Source organism: Coturnix japonica, chromosome 8, assembly GCF_001577835.2.
Source record: "Coturnix japonica isolate 7356 chromosome 8, Coturnix japonica 2.1, whole genome shotgun sequence".
Classification (NCBI taxonomy): domain Eukaryota; kingdom Metazoa; phylum Chordata; class Aves; order Galliformes; family Phasianidae; genus Coturnix; species Coturnix japonica.
The window spans coordinates 18771593-18793657 of NC_029523.1; the positions used below are offsets into that span (position 1 = coordinate 18771593).

General features: G+C 47.2%; 3 protein-coding genes across 9 annotated transcripts in view; 1 reads left to right on the forward strand and 2 right to left on the reverse strand.

Annotated features, from left to right (window-relative positions):
• The first annotated feature begins 68 nt into the window (after positions 1–68).
• Positions 69–9987, forward strand: NASP (nuclear autoantigenic sperm protein). Of its 4 annotated transcripts, none has more exons than XM_015870284.2 (16): positions 70–229; positions 858–908; positions 1020–1130; positions 1613–1693; positions 2204–2301; positions 2994–3464; positions 3638–4021; positions 5793–5875; positions 6195–6271; positions 6399–6472; positions 7014–7202; positions 7434–7600; positions 7981–8034; positions 8130–8201; positions 9166–9297; positions 9819–9987. In XM_015870284.2, the coding sequence occupies exons 1-16, from the start codon at positions 174–176 to the stop codon at positions 9870–9872; spliced, it is 2154 nt and encodes a 717-aa protein (XP_015725770.1). In that variant the 5' UTR covers positions 70–173; the 3' UTR covers positions 9873–9987. The 4 variants fall into 4 exon arrangements, with proteins under 4 accessions (XP_032302277.1, XP_015725770.1, XP_015725772.1 ...); XM_015870286.2 differs by having other exon boundaries at positions 2994–3336; positions 3600–4021; XM_032446386.1 differs by lacking the exon at positions 9166–9297 and having other exon boundaries at positions 69–229; positions 9819–9985.
• CCDC17 (coiled-coil domain containing 17) lies at positions 7461–12643 on the reverse strand. Of its 3 annotated transcripts, none has more exons than XM_032446389.1 (9): positions 12362–12643; positions 12066–12251; positions 11850–11964; positions 11679–11781; positions 11545–11604; positions 11197–11474; positions 10958–11118; positions 10627–10773; positions 7461–10335 (listed from the first exon to the last, which is right to left on the reverse strand). In XM_032446389.1, exons 1-8 carry the CDS (start codon positions 12518–12520, stop codon positions 10657–10659), a joined length of 1179 nt encoding a protein of 392 aa, XP_032302280.1. In that variant the 5' UTR covers positions 12521–12643; the 3' UTR covers positions 7461–10335; positions 10627–10656. The 3 variants fall into 3 exon arrangements, with proteins under 3 accessions (XP_032302280.1, XP_032302279.1, XP_015725778.1); XM_032446388.1 differs by lacking the exon at positions 7461–10335 and adding an exon at positions 10337–10477 and having other exon boundaries at positions 12362–12642; XM_015870292.2 differs by lacking the exon at positions 7461–10335 and having other exon boundaries at positions 10337–10773; positions 12362–12642.
• A 1013-nt stretch (positions 12644–13656) lies between these two features.
• The window catches only part of GPBP1L1 (GC-rich promoter binding protein 1 like 1), a 29694-nt gene continuing 21285 nt past the window's right edge, over positions 13657–22065 (reverse strand). For both annotated transcript variants that reach the window (XM_015870293.2, XM_015870294.2), the window contains 5 exons: positions 19930–20070; positions 16664–16822; positions 15848–15972; positions 14848–14950; positions 13657–14616 (listed from right to left, as the gene is read on the reverse strand). In XM_015870293.2, coding sequence (XP_015725779.1) covers positions 14470–14616; positions 14848–14950; positions 15848–15972; positions 16664–16822; positions 19930–20070 — 675 coding nt within the window. In that variant the 3' untranslated portion in view covers positions 13657–14469. The remainder of the gene's footprint in view (positions 14617–14847; positions 14951–15847; positions 15973–16663; positions 16823–19929; positions 20071–22065) is intronic.

Genomic DNA, 22065 nt, shown 5'->3' on the forward strand with positions numbered 1-22065 from the left:
TCCCGCGGAGCGCGGCCGCGCGGCACGCTGGGAGCGGTAGTCTCTACACGTTGTGCGCGCGCCGCCAGGCGGGCCGGGGCGTGTCCTGGGGGTATCTGGGCGGTATATAGGCGGCCGGACGGGCCGGGGGCTGCACTCTGCCGCCACCGCCGCCCCTCGTTCCCGCCGGTTCCATGCAATCTGCGGCCGCTGCTCGCTGCGCTCAGCCCGCGTCGGCCGCCCGGGAGAGGTAGGGCAGCGCGGGGCGGGGAGGCCTGGGCGCGGCGAGGCGGGCGGCGAGGGGGAAGGAAAGGGGGAAGGGGAAATGGGAAAAGGGGGAAGGGGCCGCTTCGGCTCCGTGCGGGCGGGCACCCCGCGGCGGGGAGGGTCGTGCTGCCGGTGGTGCCGGTGGTGCCGGCCGTCTTCATCCCGCCTTCCTCCCGCCGCCCCCCCTCCTGTGCTCCGTGCCGTGCCGCCCCGCTCCGCCGGGACCAGCTGGGCCCGCTCTGCTCGCGCGGAGCCACCACGTGACCGCCGCGCGGGGCTGCCATCTTTATTGGGGGCGGCCGACGCCGCCGGGCGGGGCGGGAGGGCGCGGTCACGTGACGCGGCGCCCTCAGCCCGTCAGGAGCCGCCGTGCGGTTTGGCGCCAACTGTGGGGGCGGGGCGGCGGGAAGGCGGGAAGCGCCCATTGTCTGCGCGGGGCGGCGCGCCGGGACAGCGGCACCTGCCGGCACCAGCCCGGCACGATACCGGCCCATTCCCGGCCCATTCCCGGCCCGGTTCCGGCCCAGCCGCGGCCGCCGGCGCCGCTCCGGGGTGGGCCCCGCCTTGTCCCCGCCTTGTCCCGTCCCGCTGACTGCTCGCCCTACCCGCAGGATGGAACAGGACCCGGCCGCCCCCTCCACGTCCGCGGACAGCACGGCCAGGTGAGGCCCCGTTTGGGGCTGTGCTCGCGGCCCCGCCGAGCTCCGCGCCCCGCGTGGAGCGGCCCCTAATCACGGAGCTCTCATCGCTCCGCGTTCGGCTCCTTTTTGCAGCATGGACGTGGACGCGGAATCCAAGAAGCTGCTGGGGCTGGGACAGAAGCACCTGGTCATGGGGAACGTCCCGGCCGCCGTCAACGCGTTCCAGGAGGCTGCCAGCTTGTTGTAAGTGTGCCCAGCAGGGCCGGGCTCATATCGCACTGCTGTGTGCATGGGGAGGCTGAGCTCATCACACTGCTGAGCTGAGCACGGCGTTTACAAGTGAACTGAAGGTCAGGGCAGCATCCCGGTGTGTGCCGTGCTGTCATGCTGCAGACCTTGAGGGAGGAAAGGGAATCTGATGCTTTTCTCCTCCTCGCACAGCTCTGCTGTGCTCTGTTCGCATGGAAGTGATGGGGTTGTGTTACTTGCTCAGTGCTTGCTGGGCTCGGTCTGTCTCTGAGGGTGATACTTCATGGATTCTTAATTAATTTGCTTTGCTGGATGCTTCTGAGAGCATCCAGCTCTACTCTATGTAAGCGAGGGGGGCTTTCATCTCTCCTTCACTGTGCTGAGTGAGCCGTGAAACTGCTGCTTCCTGCCCAGGAGCTTCTGTCTGTAAAGCTCAGGTATCAAACACTCTGAATGCAGCTTTGTTACTTTTCCAGGGGTAAAAAGTACGGTGAGACGGCGGATGAGTGTGCAGAAGCTTTCTTTTATTACGGAAAATCGCTCCTGGAGTTGGCAAGGTACGTTAATGGCTGCTTGTTTACTGTCCCTGTCCTTGAATGCACAGTGTGCTTCCTTCAGGGGGTTGGGCTGTAGCTGAGCAGTGACTGTAGGCTCCTTCCTGAAGTGAGTGTTTTAAAGCTCCATAACTGAGAATGAAAGATGGGGTTAGGAATGATGCTCTGGAAGAAAACAGCTGTGCTGCTTTGTGATCTGATAACATGCTGTGGTTTGTTCTCTGCTTTTTAAGCAGTGCTTCTTAATAGCAGTGCTCTTCTAGGAAGCAGTAAACAAATGATGTTTTCCTCCAGAAAAGTATGGGCATAGTAAAACAGCTTCACCTTCTAAGCACCTGTTACATGCTTCGCTGACACAACACTTGGGTACCCAGAGCCTGGCTGGGGCGGCAGGGCTTTGTCCCTTGGTGGGCAGGGTTATGTTGGTTGGAACATGATGTGGTGGTGCAGCTTCCACAGTTAAAGCGATGTAGTTATGAGAGCCAAGTGATAATGATCTCTCGTTTCTTTTAGAATGGAAAATGGTGTGCTGGGAAATGCCTTAGAAGGGGTGCAGGTTGAAGAGGAAGGAGAAAAAGCTGAAGATAATTCCGCATTGCCAGCTGTTGATGGTATGTAAAGCTGTCGGCTGTGTCATAGAGGTATAAGTTAGACAAGACAACTGGTCAAAGTTGGTGTCCTGGGTAGTCAGAATCATTCTGTTGGAACTTCTGCAGCCAAAATGGACTTTTTTGTTGTTCTTATCTTGCCTAAAGATGAAAAAAAAACCCACTCCTGCAGTGAACTTATTGCTTAAGCATGTGCCAGGGTCACCAGATGTCTTGTGTTCTAAAACGCTGCATTCAAGCTTGCTTTCTTAAGCCTTAGGGTCAACTTGAACTGCTTTGTAACCTTGTAGCAGTACAGTGTGTGTAGCAGGACAGGTCAGTATTGAAAAAGTCCAGGAACGATACTTGCTTTGTACTGGGCAGCTGGAGATAATGCAGGAATTCCTGTAATCCAGACCATTAAAACACTGGCATCTCTTGCTTAGCTGCGACTAAACTCGCTAGCGCAAACTGCACACACTGCTTGAGCAGCTGCTTGCAATAATGCGGTCTGGGAAAGGGGTTTGCTTAGTTTGAGTTACGTTGGTTGCATCCAAATTCCTTGTGTTCTGAAAAAAAAAGAGCTTTTAGGAATGGAATGCCATCTAACCTAATGAGAAACCAACACTGGAGGGTCGGAGGGTGGTGTTATCATTGCCCGTTAATGTCTTTATCACTAAACTCGAAGAAATGTTTATGCTTCCTCAATCATGTAGAAGAAGCAAGGGAGGAGTTAAGAGAACAGGTATATAATGCCATGGGGGAGGAAGAAGAGGTGAAGAAGTCTCCAGTGCTAACTGAGAAGGAAATCAAAGGAGAGGATGTTGAAATGGAAGATGTTACAGAAGAAAAGCCAAAAGAAGAAACAGTTACAGATGTGGAGGTAAAGCTTGAAGGGTCTGCAGAGAAGACAGAGACTTCTGTGGAGAAAGTGAATTCGGAAGAGCATGACCAGCAGACGGCTGTGGAAAAGAATGCAGAAGCAGCAGTTGTGGAAGAGAAGGCAGTGGAGAAAGAGCAGGACACAAAGCATGAAGAAGCAGAGGCAACTGAGGGCAGGAACAGCACAAAGGAGGTGTTGGATGAGAAGGTGAAGGCAGCTGTGGAAGAGAACGAAGCTGCAGAAGCACCGGCAGAAAAGAAAGGAGGGGCAGGAGAGCAGACAGCAGGAACAGCGGAAACTGAGACGGCAGAGCAGAAAGAAGCTGCGGAAGAACAAGCAGAAGCAGTTGAAAAGAAGGTGGAGGAGAAGGAGTCAGTGGAGACAGCTCCAGAACAGAAACNGACACAAAGCATGAAGAAGCAGAGGCAACTGAGGGCAGGAACAGCACAAAGGAGGTGTTGGATGAGAAGGTGAAGGCAGCTGTGGAAGAGAACGAGTCTGTAGAAGGGCAGGCAGAGGAGAAGGCAGTGTCACAAGAAGGGACAGCAGAAGGGCAGGCAGCAGCTGTGGCAGAGCAGAAAGAAGCTGCGGAAGAACAAGCAGAAGCAGTTGAAAAGAAGGTGGAGGAGAAGGAGTCAGTGGAGACAGCTCCAGAACAGAAACCAGATGAATCCAAAGAGGTGGATTCCTCAAAAGAACCAGTGTCTGCAGTGGGTGAAGATCCAGCTAATGATACAGGAGAAAAGACTGAAGTGGCTGCTAAGGTAGAGAAAGAGGAAAAGAAAGATGACCAGATGGAAGAGAGTGAAGGTGCTAAGGTAGAAAAAGAAGAGAAAGATGACCAGATGGAAGAGGGAGAAGGTAACAGTGAGGAGAAAAGTACTTGTGGGTGGCTGACTTGCTGGATTTGGCTAACAGTGGGTAAAGTGTTCCATTCAGGATTTTCTGTTTGCCTTAAAATGAGGAAAAATGGGGTTTAGAAGGATTTTACATCCGAGTAACTGGCTTCAGTAAAGTTTCAAGAACTAGAGAATAGTCTCAGTTTCTTTAGACTAACGCTTAACTAACTGCAAAGCAAATCTTTAAAGCAAACTTACAGCCCTGTGAAATGCGTAAGTAAAGGCTCGGCTGGTGGAGAATACTGAATGGATGTTCACTTGCATGCATTTGGGTTTAACGCACTAACCTTCAAATAACTTAAATCACGAGTTGCCTCTGGTTATAACTGTACTTTAAAACAGTGGTGCAGAAAAATAAGAACTGCTGAATTTATAATAAAGTGATAAATTAGCTTTCCAGAGGGCAGGGAGTAATTTTCTGTTTGAGTCTTCCTAGCAGTAATCAAAAGTGAGAATTTGGCTGACGAATGCAGGCTTATTGCTTCCATCTAGCGCAGTTTTGGAGCTCCCTGCTTTTTCTGCCATTCTGCTTCCCTGCTTCATTATGGCTTTTTGCAAGGTTACGTTAAAGTCGCCTGGTAAAACCTATGTGCTTTGCTGTAGTTGTATGTGCATGGCCTTAGTAGGCTGTGGATTTCTGTTGGACAAGTTCATCAATATTCTGCTAATAGAAACTTGGCTTGTCAGTAGCTCAGCTGCACAGGAAGAGCCTTGTTGAGGAGAGGCAAGTCTTCAGATCAAATAGTTCTGGATACTGGGAGGACTTGTACCGCTCAGCACAGTGAGCACAGTAATGAAGCAGCTGCCTGGGAAGGTGTCTGTCTGACCAGAGTGTGACTGAACATAAACTGAGAACAGTTACCCACTCTTCTTTATCCTATGAAGGACTGCTTATGTACATGCTGCTTTCTTTTGCTCAGACTCTTGTTGTTATGAGGACACCCTTGAACATCTTAATCTGGTGCACTGACAGCAGCTGTTCTGTTTTAGATTTGATCAGGCTGTCCATGTACTTAATTATTTTGGTGCTCTTTGGCTGGTGTTGGCAGTCGGACTGAGCAGCTCATGGGTTTTCTAGTCACCACAACAAGCTCCTGTTGTCCTAGAATTAGTCAGTGGTCACAGTCTGAGTTGGTTGACTTGAAGCTGAAGTCACAGAAATTAGCAGTTGTTAAGGTAATCAGATTCCTTACCTGCACACCTCAAAAATCTACCAGTAGAGCAGATGATGCAAAACTTGCACAATATCACAAGTCAAATAGCACTGTATGACAGCAGGTTCATTGGTAATGTTGTGAATATCTGAAGTGAGGAACTCAAATTCAGGAGCAGTCTTATCTGTATGCAGCTTGCTAGTTATCTTGCTGAAAATGCTTGTTATCTGTAGCATGGAGTTCCAACAACTGACCAGTGCCTCTATGGCTGCTTGGGATTCCATGTGTTCAGTGGGGATTCACAGTGTGTTAGTGGGAACAATTCTAGCTAAGTTTCCATGCTGCCATTATGAAGTTACATTTTAAAATGTAAACTGAGGTTGCCTGGAACTACCTTAGTTTACAGTGCCTGATGTTTTCAGCAAGATGGCTGCTGCTGTGAGTAATTTTACCTGTGCTCTCCTTAATCACACTTCTAACCTCTCACTGGAAGGGTAAGGGCTGGGTCAAATATTCTGCCTGGCTCCAGGTGATGCGACACAGTAACAAGCATTCTCATTCATCTTGCTTTTCTCACAGAAACAGAAGAATCTGAAGAGGAAGACAAAGAAAATGATAAAGCTGAAGATGATAAGGAGAATGAATTGGCAGTGGAAGACAAGGTGAGGTTGCTGAGCTCTGATGTTGGCGCTATTGAATGCAAGGTCTGTCTAAATGTCACATGAATATCTTTAAGCTTTTGAAAGTTCACTTGTATTTTGTTTATTCCTGTACAGGAAGTTAGTTCTGTGCAGTGAAACCAATGTTGCCTAATGGAGGGGCATCAGTGCCTTATAGGCATACATGTTCTTCCTTCGAGTAGCAAAGCATTCATCCCTTGGTCAAAATGTACTCCTTGGGAATGCTGTTTAAAAGCATAAGGTTGTTTAATGTGACAGGTATCCAAATGGCTTCATATTTTATGCATTTCTGGTTTTGCAGGAAAGTGAGGAGGAGGAAATTGGCAATCTTGAGCTGGCCTGGGACATGCTGGAGTTGGCCAAAGTCATCTATAAGAGGTAAAATCTGAGGCTGTGATTTGAATGTTTGCTAGAGAAGCTCCCTGAGTTGGGAGGTGGTGAAGGCATAACGCTGTGTATTTCAAAGACTTGAAAACAGTTGTTTTTTTTTTTCCCCTTGATTTAGGCAAGAAACAAAAGAAGCTCAGCTTCACGCAGCTCAGGCTCATCTAAAGCTAGGAGAAGTTAGCATTGAATCTGGTAAGTAGTGCTAATTGTTGTGTATGAACTGCTAAGTTAAGTCTTGCCATGTTTTATTTCATACTCAAAAATGAATAGAGGTGATTTAAGGCTGAGAAGGTTGGGGAGGGGTTGAAAATCAAAACAAGTTTGTCTAATTATAACAGTACAACCATAGGATAAATTTCTTAATGGAGGAACCAATGAAGTTTCTTAAAAAGGCTGAACCCCTCCCAAGAGCAGCAAAAGAAAGCTTTGTGTTAGAACAGGTGTACTGTCAGTTTAGAGCAGGACACGGAGTTGTTTCATAGAGATTTGATTAGCTTCAGAAACTGGGAAAGCATCCTTAGGTTACAATGTTCTAAATACACAAAGTCCTCTTGAGAGGAGGAGGGGAAGTGGACCCGAAGCAGTGTTGGGCTGTGAGTGCTGTCCCTTGATGACAGGAAAGCATCCTGTTACTGAGCTCAGTCTGTATCAGTAATAGTTCTGTTTTCAGACTATGTAAGATGGAATATGTAAAATGTGTTATTTGTAAAGACCTTATGGCTGGCTTCTACAGAGAACTACGTGCAAGCTATAGAGGAGTTTCAAGCCTGTCTGGCCCTGCAACAGAAATACCTGGAAGCTCATGACCGCCTGCTGGCTGAAAGCCACTACCAGCTGGCACTGGCCTACCACTACAACAGCCAGTTTGATGAGGCAGTTCTGCAGTTTGGTAAATCCATGGAAGTCATTGACAAGAGAATGGGTAAGCAGAGCACTAAAATTGCCTCGCTAACTCAATAGCTGTCGTGGATCAACACTAACTTTATATTGCCCCAAGACCAGTTTGCAATGCAAATGTTTGCTAACAGCCTGTACTGACATCAGAGTTGTCAAAACAGCATCTGTTGGTGGGCGCTTGCCTCTGTGGTGTTTGTAATGAGGCAGCTACTTTGCCTTGAGGCTTTTTTTTGCCACGATAACTTTGTCATTCTAGCAATGCTCACTGAACGAATAAAGAAGGCAGAAAGCGGGTCCCCTGAAGATGAGAAGGAGATTGAAGAACTGAAGGGACTTCTCCCTGAAATCAAAGAAAAAATAGAGGATTCAAAGGAGTCTCAAAAGAGTGCGAGGGTAGCTGAGCTGGCATTGAAGGCAACTCTGGTTAGTGCATCCTGCATTTTCCTTTGACCCAAACATTTGTTGTGAGGCTTGAAGTAAACCAGTAATGGGAGAAGCTCAGACTTCATAAAGAGCAGAAAGTTAACTTAGGCAGTTAAAATCTAAGGGTTAATAGCGGGTATACTGAAATTAACTGTTCCAACCTGAACTTGAATTTGTTAAGCTTCTGAGCACTAAGTCAAATGAGAGACTTAAGAGAGTGTTACATCACCACGTGAGCTTTTCTTCTGTCTCTCCTATATGTAAGCGTAGAAGCAGAATGCAGTAAGACACGGTTGGATTTTCTGCCTCTTCCTAAACTGTGTATTGGCCTTTTGTGAATAAATGACTGTGCTCATTAACTATTTCTTCTGCTTTTCTAGGTTGGAACTACATCTGGTTTTGCACAAAGCGAAGGCAGCGGCTCTGTTTCTACAGTAAGTTGGACAGAGAAAGTTGTTGAGAAAATTCATGTCTGCTTTAAGGATTATGGCTTGCTGTTATTGACACGTCAGTGTTTGTTTCTTAATAGATTCCAGTAAGAAAAGCAGCTGATGGAGCATCTCAGTGTGTTACAGACATCTCTCACCTGGTCAGGAAAAAGGTGAGTCCAGCAGTCACTAATAGAATAAACAGTTTGTCAGAGTATTGTTGTTTTGCCCTCTACTGTTGGATTTCTTGGCTTAGAGCTTTTTCTATGATGCCTGGAAGAACACTTAAAAATAGTAACAGAAATAGTGTGTTAAAACTCCTTTCCACTGGGAGGTAATGAGTCTGGGAACCATCCAGCCTCCAGATGTGTTGGTGATGGTTCAGCACCGTGCCTGACCCACACTGATGCAGCTGCAGGGCTGGTTTGTTTGCCTTCTGGGAGATGTTCCCTGAGCAAATGCCCTGCTCCCTTGAGAATCTGCAGGAGGAGCAGGGCAGCCTAGAGATATTCAGAAATAACAATGAAAACAACCAGGCTGTGTTGGGTTCCCTTCTTTCCAAGTGGAAATGGAGAATCAGACTTGAAAAACAGCAAAGCCAGTTCTAGTGTGTAGCCATGCTAAGTATGTCTCACTAAGAGAATGGGATATATTGGACATAAGGTTCCTTTAAAGGTATTGTTTTTTTTTTCTAGAATTGCTCATATTGCTAATCATCCTGTATGTAATATAAAAATTAAGATTCCATCTGTTGTGGCACAGCCTGCCCTGTGTTATGCTGGCTGCTTTGAGTTCAAGTTTGTTAGTAGCAGCTTTGATCTGCTTCACATGGATGACTGTAAATACCATCTATTCACCTAGATGGTATTACTTAGCTCAACAGTAACCCATTCCCCTGCCAAACTGTAAGGATAACTCAGCACTGTAGTTACTGGCAGTTGCCTAATCTTCCTGGTTATACTTTGACTGCGATGTTTGTGCTTAAGAGCTTTGGTTAAATCCTAACACTTTTAAGTTCTTGAACCTGGCAAGTAGAGCTTAAATAAGTAATGTACAATGACATCTAGATGCTGACTTTCTAAAAATACTTGGAACTGCTATTTCTACTTAGTGAAGACTAAACAATTTTGTCTTCAGAGGAAACCAGAGGAGGAGACCCACCAGGGAGACAATGAAGCTAAGAAATCTAAAGCAGAACCGGCTGTCAATGGTGGTGGTGGTGATGCTGCCCCCAGTGGAAATGAGGTTGCAGAAAAAATGGAAGAGGAGGTGGGCAGTTGAGTCAGGACTCTGCGCATATGTATTTATATATATTATTTTCCTTCCCCCTCTGTTCAGGCATGGTTTTGTGTGTTGTTCACATACTGGCTTTGTTACCTGTTGGCCTTCACAGGCTTCCCACAAGATGGGGAATATTCCTGAGCTGCCAGGCTGCATGTTGTATTGAGATGTTGTATTGAGGTGTCTGATGCTGAGTGAGCTGGGGAGATTCCAGCTGTGACCCCCACAGCCAAAGTGGGGGGACAGAAATATATGCTGAGTTGTGCATGTCTGAGTTGGGTTGAACAACAGCACAAAGCCCTTCTCCAGAGCATTTCTGTAGTAGGATGCTTAAAGGTTTTAAAGTTCTTAACCTGGCCTACGTTTGTTACTGTTTCAGAGTAGTTCTGGGCTCCAGATGAGCAAAGCATGCATGGTTATGTCTTGAAATGAGAGAAACTGCTGCATGAGTTGGTGCTGTAGCGCAGGGCTTGGTTTTATAAACATCAAATACTTCTCTTTTCTTCTAGACAGAGAAAAGGCCACAAGCAGAACCAGGGGCTGCAGTTGAAAGCACAGTATGATAATTCTTTAGCTTTGGACACTCCTCTCCTTCAAAGGAAAATGGTTTTGTATATAGTGTATTTTTTCACTTTTTGGCAACTTTTGTATGACTTCAATAAAGATTGTAAGCAAACATTCCTTGTTCTGTCCCTGTTTCTCTCTCAGGCTCCTTCCTCTCTGCTCTCCTGCTGCAGGTGAGACAAGGCTGTTAGCATCTCTCTGACCAGTTACTGTGGTGTGATACTGCTCCTGTGTGCTGCAGTGGTGTAATCAGAGCTTATGTGGCTCCTGCAGGAGGCTGTGGTTCCCTGTGTTACTTCCCTGCACTCCTGTCTTGCTATGGCTGAACTGTATTTTTGTGAAGTTGGTGCTGGTTCTGTGTCATCTGACTCCAGAGCAATAGTACAGCTCTGTTCTGCATGATGTGACTGCAAACATGGCACTTGCTAGTCCATACACTGAAAAAGGCCAGGAGCTGAAGAGCTGCAAATAGAAGCCATTTATTACACACCCATCACATGGGCTCCAGGATGATAGAGAACATCTTGCCATGGATTTTGCTGCTCCCTAGTTTGAGCCTTAAAGCCTCCTGTCAAGCTTTTCCTAAATGTACCTTGAGAAGTGTCTAATAGAATGAGCAGTAGGGAAAGGGGAAAGAATGTGATGATGCACTTATGTGCTCGGTCACAGAAATAAGTCCCTTATCTAAAAGTTGGGGTGAGCAGCTCCCATGTTGCCAGAGCTATGGAACAGGGCACAGCTCCTGGCCCTCACCTTAAGGCTTCTGTGCTGAGCTGGTGCCTCCTAAGTAGGAGGGGGGTCATCCAGGGCTCCGAAGGGAATGCTGGGGAGGCTGGAGGGCACCAGTGGGCGGCTGGAGGCTGTGGGGCTTCCTGTCCTCGGGGTCGGCCTCAGTGGATCCTGGGGAAAGAAAAAGGCAGCTTTAATGGGAGTGAGCCCCGGGAGCACAAAGTAAATCGCACTTGCAGTTTGGCGCTTAGAGGGAATGCGTTCCGCTGCAGCCAGGGAGCAAGTACCAAGTCAGCACCCTAGAAAGCCCCTCCCAAGGTGAGAGATACCCCTGCAACCCCAGGACCGGACTCACCGCTAGAGCGAAGGCTGGGGAGAGCGGAGGGGCCACGGGCGGTGGGAGGACGGCAGGGGGCAGACGCGGCCCCATCCCCTCTGCTTGGCGTCGCAGCAGAATCTCCATCTTTGCCTGCAGCTGAGCCAGCTCCTCTGCACGCTGCTGGGATGCCAGCGATCCTGGGGAACAACAGCTCGGACACACTCGGCTGCCACCTCACAGACAAATGGGCATCGCTCCATTTCCCGGTCACCCACCGACATCAGCTCGCATCTCTCTCCGGACCTTCAGTGCCAGGAGCTCACCCTCAAGCCTTTGGTTCTCCATCTCCACAGCCATCAGCGCCGCATCCAGGCCCCGTGCTGCCTCAACAGCAATGGGGTCCTGTCCCTGGGCTCTGTGCTGGGGCTGGTTCTTACTCATCTTCTGTGCAGCCCTTTTCTCCAGTGCCGTGGCCTCCAGCTGGAGGTCTAACAGCTGTGCCAGGGTGGCCTCATCGTGGCCACCAGCCCGCAGGTAGGAGAGCCGCAGTGCCCTGCCATGATGCTGGCATGAGCCCTGGTGGCTGAGGCTGTGCTGGGCTCCCATCTGCCCTCAATTCTCACCTGGCCTCAGCTGCCAGCGGCCCGGAGGGTGGCAGGAGGGTGTCGAGGTAGACAGCAGCCCTGGGGAGGATATGGGCAAACTGGGGTCCAGCGGGCAAAGGGCCCCTTTCTTTGCAGCATGCAGCAGGGCTCACCCTTGGTGCTGGTGTCCAGCTCTGTCTGACGGCACCTCCGTGACTCGGTTCATTTCTGGTGACAGTTGCTTGTTGCACAGCAATGCCAGGCGCCGGCTCAGCTCTGCGGGACGTGCAGCTGGGTCACTCCAGAAACACAGCCCTCACCCCACACCCTGTGTTGGTTCCTACGCTCTCTCTGCTGCTCCAGCTGCTGGGTCCTGGCCCGGATTTCAGCCACGTGGCGCTGATGAGCCTCCAGCAGCTCCGGGACTCGTGGGTCCCCCCGCGGTGGGCTGGGCTCTCCCTGGGGCACAGGGGCAGCCGTGGCAGTGGGGGCCGAGCCCACAGGGCCGGCAGTGACCCCGCACTGTGCTGCAGGTGAGCGGGGCTGCGGGGTGCTCTCACCCGCTGTGCCGGCCGGCTGACAGCAGGGGCACGGAGCAGCGCCCGCTCACGGGGTGTGAGGATGTCACCCAGGGGCGCCCCACGGGCTCGGCCCGGGCCCTCACGTCCCAGAGGGGACCGAGGGAGCCCGGAGAGCAGGAGCACATGGCGTCGCTTGGGCTGATCCTCGTGCTGGGACATCGTGACCTTGAAGAGGCGAACGGGATGGGAATCGCTCAGCAGCACGCGGACATGCAGCACGGAGCTGCGGCTGCTGGGACTGCACGTCCTCGTCCCGCGGACCCGTCCCGCATTACCGCTCGCTCCCGCCGTCCCGCCGCCCTTCCCGGCTCCTCCCCGGTCCCGCCGCCCGCCGGGGCCCCGATGCAGAACCGCTCTCGGTGCGCCCTGAGCAGCGCCAAGGAGCCGAAGGCCAAGCGGCAGCGGGGACAGGCGAAGGCTCCGGCAGCCGCCATCGGGTTCCCGCAGAACGCCCGTGTGCCCGTCAGCCCGGCCCGGCTCCTCCGCGCTGCCCGCCCCGCTCCGGGACGCTCCGGCGGTGTTTGCGGCCGCTGTTGCTATAGGCGCCGCGCCCGCTCCGCCCCATTCGCACAGCCCGCTGTGTGGGCCGCCTCCCGGCCCTCGCTCACCTCCACAGCTCAGCTCCTCCCAGCTCCCCGCAGCGCTCCTGCCGTCCCGGCCGAGTCTCTTCGCGGTGTCCCCGTGTCGGGGCATCCTGTGGAGGCCGCGTTCCGCCTCACGAGCCCCGCCCGCCATTTCGGACAGGGCTGTGTGAGGCGGGAGCGCCTCATCGCTTCAGCTGTGCCCGCAGCGCTCAGGCAGGTGCCGGGCTGAGGGGCGGCCCGGCCCGTTCTCACACAGGACCCCACAGTGCTGCCATACACAGCTGCTCAGCACGGCTCTGTGCCCAAGGCACTTCCACATCACCCCGCTCACACCACGCCGTGCTGCCCTGCAGCGCCCAGCTCCAGCTCTGAGGCACAACCCCACACCGACACCCAGCTGCCTTCCGCCCCTGAACGGACACTGACATAGCTTAGGCCACACCTGAGTTGTTTGTAAAATCCTTTTTAATCTAATAGAAATGTTTTCATGATTTTTTTTTCTTTCTTTAAAAAAGATTTCAATGAAAACAGCTTTGGATTCAGACATTCCCTTGCCACGTTGTGAACACAGACAGCAGCATTGCACCAGGAACAGGCAGTGACACCGACCGGTTGAGCTCCACTATTTCGTATGAAGAGGAAAATAAAAGGAAACTGCTTGAGTGGGAGATAATTCCAATGATTTTCTTTAATTTCTTTAAAAAAAAAAAAAAAAAGCAAGAAAAAAGCAAAAAAAACAACCAAAACAAAAAAAATAAAGACCAACCAAACCAACCAACAGTGGCTGTCATCTCTCCACTGTTCTCTCCCTTCTCCCTTTGTAAAGGCCGAGTTCAGCTCCTGCAGTCCCAGCACTACAGCAATGTTTGCCAAGTGGATAAAACACAGTGGGAGAAGCAGCTCTTTATCCCCAGCGCTATTGGAACCCCAACGTTGCACATCCCTTGAGAGGAAAGCTTTTCTTTACATAAGAAAGACAATTAGAATTGGCAAACTGATGCAAAATATTTATTCCAAGTTAGTTATTTTTGATGCAGTAGTTTTTCCCCCTCATACAGACTCAATGTGATAGTCACTTTTTTTTTTTTCTCTTTTAAATCTGTAAATAATGTTATCAAAATAATCTTAATCTTTGAAATCTCACAAAAAATTTCTATTTTACAATCCACCCTGAATATCAAGGCTGCAAGAAGAAGAACACAAACAATTCCTATATCCAAATATTTTACAGCTGTACTCAAAAAAAAAGAAGAAAACCACAAACGCCTGGTTAAGTGATGAAGCTCCCCGAGCCGCCAAAAAAAAAACCACAAAAAAATAAAATAAAATAAATTCATGTTATTAGCATTAATTTAACATAATTAGAACTTCAATAGCCATATTTTTTTTTTGTCATTGACAATGATTGTTTTAGCACGTCGTTACCGCACGGCATTGTGTAATGCAGCGGCGCTGTTAGAAGCTTGCTGTTGCAAAGATCAGTCAGCCACTCGTATCCTGCTTACCAGACTGAACTTGTGCACTGCCCCACAAGGGATTCCTGTCAAAAACTTGCTAGCTGCACAAACTTCTATTAAGCATTAGGGCAAAACCAAAAGAAAAAGCTAAAGAAGCCAATTTCTCTCTTCTTTGGGATACAATTATTTCCCTTGTGCATGAAGTATCAACAGAAGAAAAAAACTGAACAGACTGGAGACAGAATAAACTCTGTTTAGTTTATACAACCCCAAACACGTGTTGAACTATGAACTGAGTTTATTGGGTTGGTTTTATTTATTTTAATTCTCTTGTGCCCTCTCTCAGGCATCGTCATCTGAAGTCTCGCTGCTACTAGTTTCTGTTTCCGAGTCCTCAATCTTTGTCTTAAAAGTGCTTCTCCAGTGGAACAACAGGCTGGAGCCGCGGCCCTGAAGAAATCCGTTCTTCCCAAATCCGTTTCTTCTTCGCTGTGGGAATGAAAGTATGTTTTAAAATAAGCACAAGTATAGAGAGTAACTGTCACTAATCACCTGCGGGCATCGGTCCTGAGCTCACTTGTATGTACGTGTGCTCTATATGGATAACGGAGGGTCATCAACTACAATCCAGTTTTGTTTCTGCTCTAAGTCTTCTAGAGCACCCTGGGCATTGCACAAATGGCAAGGCTGATGCATAAATGGCAAGAGTTACAAACATACCTGCTCTGATTTAATTTGGAACTCTTTGAGCTCATCCTCTGTGAGGGGAAGGTAATTCTCATCATTTTCAGGATATTCCTGCCATCCCATTTCTTTCAATAACCTGATTCACACACACACACACACAAAAAAAAAAAGGCACAGGAATTAAAGCAATGGAACAAAGGCAAAGGTGAGAATAGTTTGTCCACGAAGCATAAGGTTTTATACTAAATTACTTTGAATTCAACAGGGAATCTTTTCCATTACAGACCACTTAATGTTTAGTGATTACCCAATATTTTTCTTACTCAATGTCTTCTACAAATATTTAATCATCAGCATTTCCATACAGTGGGTAAATGACTGGTCTGGCAGAAGGATAAAAAAGCAACCAAACAGTTCTGAAATCCTACCCAAGGACACTGAAGGAGGACGTGAGACAAACCAGCTCCTCAGCTCAGGATCTCTAAAAGTTACCATCCGCTTACACAGCAGATGCTCACAGGCCACTCACTCACTGAAGGAAGATACAAACTGAGATCTAAAGTAAGAATTTTCTTAATTGTCTGCTACCTTTACGGAATTTAAAGCAGCACAAGAGTATTCCGAGGGTAGACAGAGCGAAACCAGTATGTATGAGCCTGCAATATCCGATTCATAACCCAGATCACCACCTTCAGGATACGATACGCAGTAATAAATTCATTGTAACGACACTAGGTTTGTGTTGCCTCACCATGTGGGCAGGTAAATCTCTAGGCAGCATTAACGCACAAGGATGTGGCACCAGGGAAGTGCAGGAATTTAATTACAGACCTTGGCAAGGTCTTGGCTCAGCTGTCATCAGTGTTTGTTTTACTTGAAGACTCCACCACCCACTCCAGCAAACAGAAATGGAACCCACACCTCCAGTTCAGCTTTGTGTACTTCCCAGAAAGTTCTCTGAAATAGTTTCCTTCTTGCACAGTCTGAGGACTCGCTCTCTTTTACTCCAGACATTACTTGGCTACTGCCTTACCTGTGTTCTGCTTCCAATGAATGAGAGAGGTTTTCCCCCTCCTCTGGCAAAGGGAGAGAAAGGCCATTTTGATGGCAATTCTCTTCCCAGTTTTCCTTTGGTTCTGGTGTGCTGTTGCTCTCCATCTAAAGAAAAATAAAAGCAAAGTGTGCAAAGAATACGATGATATCACACTTCCAAGTTCAAGTTTCTGCTCCTGGGAGTAAACCAAGACCTTTTGAGTCAAGGCTTTCAACAGAGCCTGGACTGACAGTGACCTGAAAACAGCTTCTACCTAGCTGTGACAAGGTAACAGGACATGGGTGGCATTTTGGTGGACTGCACTTTGATGCCAGGGGAGTAAGTGCTGGCACTGCAAAGCCATCATCAGTGCCTCCACATCCACTCTTAAGGATACTGTTTACATACATAGTAAGCCACAGACCTTCACATTTAGGATTCTGGTCCAAGCCTGAGGCTTAAGCCTCTATGCTACACATTTGTACAAGCACTGAATCCAACTTTCCTGTGAATGTAGTTTGACATCAAGTTTGAAATCAAAGACAGCATTGTTCCATCCCTTAGAGAACTCTTACAAAGACCCAGATTACCTTCAACCTGTCACACCTTCCCTTCCACCTCATTTATTACTTATCCTTTAGCATTTCATCTGTTATGCATCTCCTTTCATCACAGTGCTGCTCACTACCTCTGCTGGCATGTGTGTCAGACCAAGGGAAGTCATTCATTTCCACGCCCACAGCCTGAATTACATATACAGCTTTTTTCAGTGCCCAACTCCTTCAAAACAGTGATCATTAAGGACAGTGATCTTACATCATCCAGCTTGTCACATTCTCTGCTCTCTGTTATCTCCCCATTCCTATCATCTTTCAGTGCCTTCAGGAATTCGCTCTTTTTATCAGTGGTGCGACGCATCAGCTTTGTCAAGCGTGAAGAGCAGATCTCGATAGGAGGGGTGGTGCTGGAAGGACTCTAGACAAAGGAAGCAGAATAAGGAAACTTTAAAAAGTACACTCTTATAAAGATCGGGCCCTTTTCAGGATCTCTACTATTGAATGCTCATCAGTTCCTGGACTAGCTCTTAACTCCTTAGGAAATCTTAGATGTCCATCAAAATAGTGACTGGTGTTGTATACCCAGTTCTTCCCTTATCAGCACATTATGCTCCCAACTATCACTACCAACTCTATTTTATTTTTCCTTTCCCTAGGTGTCAACGTGGCCAAGAATACATTTATTTTGTTCCTTGGCAACATAACTCTCCCATGTAAGAGGAGACTACAACAGAAAATGTGGGCAGAGAGCTGCATGTAAGACTCAGTCCACAAAGATTATAAAACCAGGGAGCTTGGGCTCTGTTCAAAACTGTGTTTTAAGGCATCCTGGCTGCCTCTACCCTGACATTAAGGTTTGGGCTGGGAATCTCTTTTCAGGGAGTGGCACATCTTTAACCAACTGGACATTAAACAGCCACAGCCTCTGCCTCCTCCCCTGGAGAGCACGCTGCTGACTCCTGCCTATGATGGTTCTGTGCATGGCCAGGCACGGACGGCCCTTCACCTGCAGGAAATCCGCTCAGCTGAATTCTTGAACCCAAGGTAATCTCACGTGCTCTTCCACAATGTTTTGCTTCCTTAACTACCTTCAATCTTTGCACCAGGCACAACAGTTCGCACACTGGCAGCAACAGCAGTGCAATTTAAGCAGCAATAACCAAGATGAGCTGAGCTTTCAATTTTATGTTTTGTCATTTTTGCACAGGAAATCTAAAACGTCATGAGAAACATCCCAGTATCCTAATCTTCTGCTCATATACAGTCTTCACGGCTGGCTACTCTAAGGTGAGGAACTCAGCTACTTGTGTGGATACCCAACACTAGAATATCATATACAGAGACATTCTTTACTTACTGGCTTTGATTTTTACCTTTTTCTCAATTAAAAAACCAGTACCATTTCCTAAAGCACGTAGCTTCTCCCCTCCCTTTTTTTTTCCCCTCCTTTAACTAGTGTGGGAGGGTTGTAAACCCAGGCTCTCAAAAATAAATCTCCTTTATAAAGAAGTGTTGTTATCATACCACATGGTGCTCCGAGCAAAGATCAAGGGAACTAAAATATTTAGCAAACATAACCAGGCAGCAACAGCTGCTTGTATTTCTCATGCCTGTTGCACATGAAACACTGGTGTGCAATGATGGCTTTGAGAGAAGTGTGTGCTGCTCATAATGCCTCACTTTTCTCAGATAGCCTTCTCAGATTTTGCCCTATTCAACACTGTATTGAACAAACCAACAATGGTAAAAGACAAATGACTGAATGTTAGGATAAGAAGCTGCTGTAGTACTTAAAGCTCTCAACATGGTAATTAGTTTGACTGCAAGTGACAGAAGGCAACAGTGAACATAGGAGAATGAAAACCAGCTATCTGTGGGTAATCCTGAGTACTCTGCTGGAAGCGCTTGAGCTTTCTGCAAGAAATAAGATTACTGAAAAGGAACAAATTCATTTCTGTTCTCATTTTATTCATTACTTTCTCTAGAAGGCTTTATAATACTAGAAGAGACCGTTATGTAAAGTAATACAAATAGTTGGTTTTTGGCATCTTTTTTAAAGGTAGGTTTAGCCATTTGAATGAAATATCAAGGCATCTCTCAGATACTCTGAGAACAATTCATAACATCAGGCTTGTTCGGACATCAGCCAATGAACAGGGGCAATTACTCATAGAAAAAGTCATCCCATGCTATTTTAGGATTTCAGACTGAATCTTGAATTTGTTTGTCTTGGACTGGCTAAGATACAGTGCCAGTGCTACGCAGTATCTTTTAGTTTACAAGACATTGTTTACAAGACTTGTATCTCTGTCTCAGAAGTAAAAGGGCAGAGACTGTAGTAGTCCCGCAGAGCTGGGATTACCATATTACTTGCTGGCCATGGCCCTGAGTTTCCATACTGCCAGTCTCCAATAGATTCAGAGAAAAACATATTGCAAGTGTTCAGCTTTAGCTGGGAGGAATTTAAGCACTTTCTGTTTAGTTGACTGATGCTGGTAACAGAGTATTAAACGAAGCATTGCTGCCTCTGACAAAAAGCCCAGCTGCCCTACACTCCTGTCAGAAAAGAATCCGACAGCTTTGCTGACTGAAGTTTCAGCCACAACTTAGAGGAAAAGAAAAACATAGCCAGACTACTTGTGTTACTACTGTATGATATAAAGCACATGTTCCATTGGTATCTTTACCTTGAGGTAAAAGCCGATATAGCTTACATATTTATATTGTAAAGGTGTCTGTACTTCACCGTTTTACACAAAAAGGAAGACTGTCAGTAGTACAAAGGACTCAGTCTAAAGACAGACAAAAGGTAAGGAGAAGGGATGCAGCTCCAGATCTAGTTCTCCAAGTGACAGATGCTGGCTTTTTAACTAATGCTTTTAATGACTGTGTACAGGCTATGAAGTGAACCACAGGAATGTTGGCCAAAACACATCAAGTCACAGTTACCAGTGAAGTGTTAAGTAATTTACATTTGGAGATTCTCTCCACACATCAGAAACACACAGACCAGAAATGGAGGTAAGCCAGCCTTATCCTCAGCAGATTACCTCCTACCAACACTAAAAACAGGCATGAAGCTGAACCCCTCAGAGCTCATTGCTTGTGCTGTTGTTTTCCTACAGAAAAGAAGCAAGGCAGATCACTTTCACTTTCTTTTCCTATAAAGTACTTAAGAACAGCATGGGAATCAGCCTATCTTTCAGTGCACATCTTTTCTTGGTATCTGCAGTCCTGCAAGTCCATGCGTGTCTAACAACACAAGGCTATTAAGTATGAGGTTTTTCATTTTTAAATTGGGAAGAAATTCTAGTATGTTTGGGTAAATGCTAATGGCAACAGCTTTACAACCAGATCACTTGAGAGCATCAAAGATGCACTAAAGATGTGCTAAGAATGTACAAGTGAGACATAATTCAGGGGTACAAAGCTAGGTATCACATGCAGGAAAGATTTTATTTTGTTGAAGCTACAGTAGGTGACAGTGATAAAATTCCTTTCTTACACCCAAACCCCATTTCTTACCTCTTTGGGAGAGGTGAGGACTGAGCCACTTGCCAGTACCGCTGGTTTGGTTACAGACACTGGACTGGTAAAGGCAGAGTCACGGCTGGAGGAAAGCGAGCCTGGCTTGTGTTCATTTCTGTTGGCTTTCCATGGACTTGGCTATGTTGAAAAGAACACAAAAGACAAGAAGTGGTAAGACACTACAATGGGTTGGTTGCAAGCAGAAAAGCAAAAACAGTTCACCTCTAAATACATTATTTTTCCCCATTATCATCTCCTGTTTCCTCCAAGGCACAGCAAGTTCTGCTTCACAGGCATGACCCCCTAATAAGAAAATGCAGTTGGAGCCTAAGGAGAAAATCCAGCACTGCTCTTCATCAACTGGAATCACCACTGAGAGAATCAGTGCATCTTGCAGCTAGCATCAGATAGGAAACAAAGATCCCAATTAAACCCATGTTTCATATAGGAATGCTGTTCGTCACACAGAAAAGTTCTGCCTCACTTGACAGGAACTTCCCCTGTGCAAGAAAGCAGCACCTCAAGGAATCTTTCTGTCCAAGCCGAGAATGTAAATTTCCTTAGGGCTCTGGAAGTGTCCATCACTGCACTGATTTAGCCAATAAAAGTAATAGAAAATTGGCAGTTTAATGCAGTGGATGAGCACTGTACCTACCTACTGTTTTGCTCTGGATACTCTCTGCAATGTCCCTTAGATACAATGGCAGTCTGGCTGAAAAGCAAAGCCTTCAAGATAACACTTTGTTACTTGGAATTTTGTTCTTGGGCCTGTCTCGTCAGCCAAGGACAAACACTGAAGTGGCAGCTTTTATTACAGTAACGCTAACAAAGGACTCGAATCAGGCAGTGTAAAAAATACATTTGTCAAAGCATTAAGGCATAACAGTTCCTTTGAACAATTGTGTTTCTGAAGCCAACTTGATAGCAAAATAATTCATGCATGGTGTGATTAAGCTGTATCTGACATTAAATAGATCTTGTATCCGTGAGCAATGAAAGCAGAAGCCATAATTTCACTATGATCTCTCTCTCCATTGGGCTATTTTATTCCTTTTAAAATAAATGCATCACCAGAGGAGACCATCATTCCATTCTCATTAATAGCCTTCCACACCAACTTTAGAAGTAGTCTACAGCGCTGAATAAATAATTCAGCACTCATACCAGATTCCAAACATGTATTTGAAACCCAGAAAAGACTCTGGTCTCCAAAATATTGCCTGTAGTAAGTTTCTTAGGAGCAGAGAATCAATTTAACAAGAAGCTTCCCTCTGCATATTCACATGGATGCACTCGTTCAGGTACCTGGCTCTGGGCTGCTAATTGTCATTCTCCCACCTTCCACAAAGTGGCAGCTTACACAAATTCAAACTCTGATCACTGCTACTTTCTTAGAGACTGCTGGATTCAAGGGCAACAGCTACAGCTGAGCATCAAAAGGAATCGCCTGCATATTATGACCTTCACTCACTGCTCACCTGTGAACAATTCCGCCACATCTAAAGGAAGAATGTGCTTCCATCACTGCCACCGTGTTCTCCTCCTCTGGTACAGCTAACAAGCATATTTCATCCAGTTTGCCTCTGACAGCTTTCCAGTACTGCTGACTTTGTCAAAAGGAACGTTCTGACTCCTCTAATGCTTTATGCACTACAACTTCCACACAACCTTCTGGAGCCTTCAGAATAATGTAGCCTACCACAGCTCCTTTCTGTCTCTACCTTTAAAAGAAGGCATCATGAACACAGGTTTTCTACCTAAGGATGAGCAGATCTCCACCTTTAGCTCTATCAGTGGTCGTCATTCACTAACACACAAGCTGTTGATGAGACAGCACACAGTTCCTAGTTGTTGAAATCCCCACCAGTGAGCAGCATCATACTCCCTCTACAACCACAGCACGGTGTCAATGCATGCACACTTCATGACTGGAGAACACAACTTATATCACAATTAACATGACTGTGATCTCCTGGGAGCTGCCACACATCACGAGTCAATACCTGCTCTACCAGCCCAGTTATCAGCATTGTCTCATCTATGGTAAGGATTCAGGTACAATCCACACCTAGTAATTGTTCTGAATGGAATATCCTGGAATATACCAAAGGAAAGTGAGGCAGCTACTGTAAC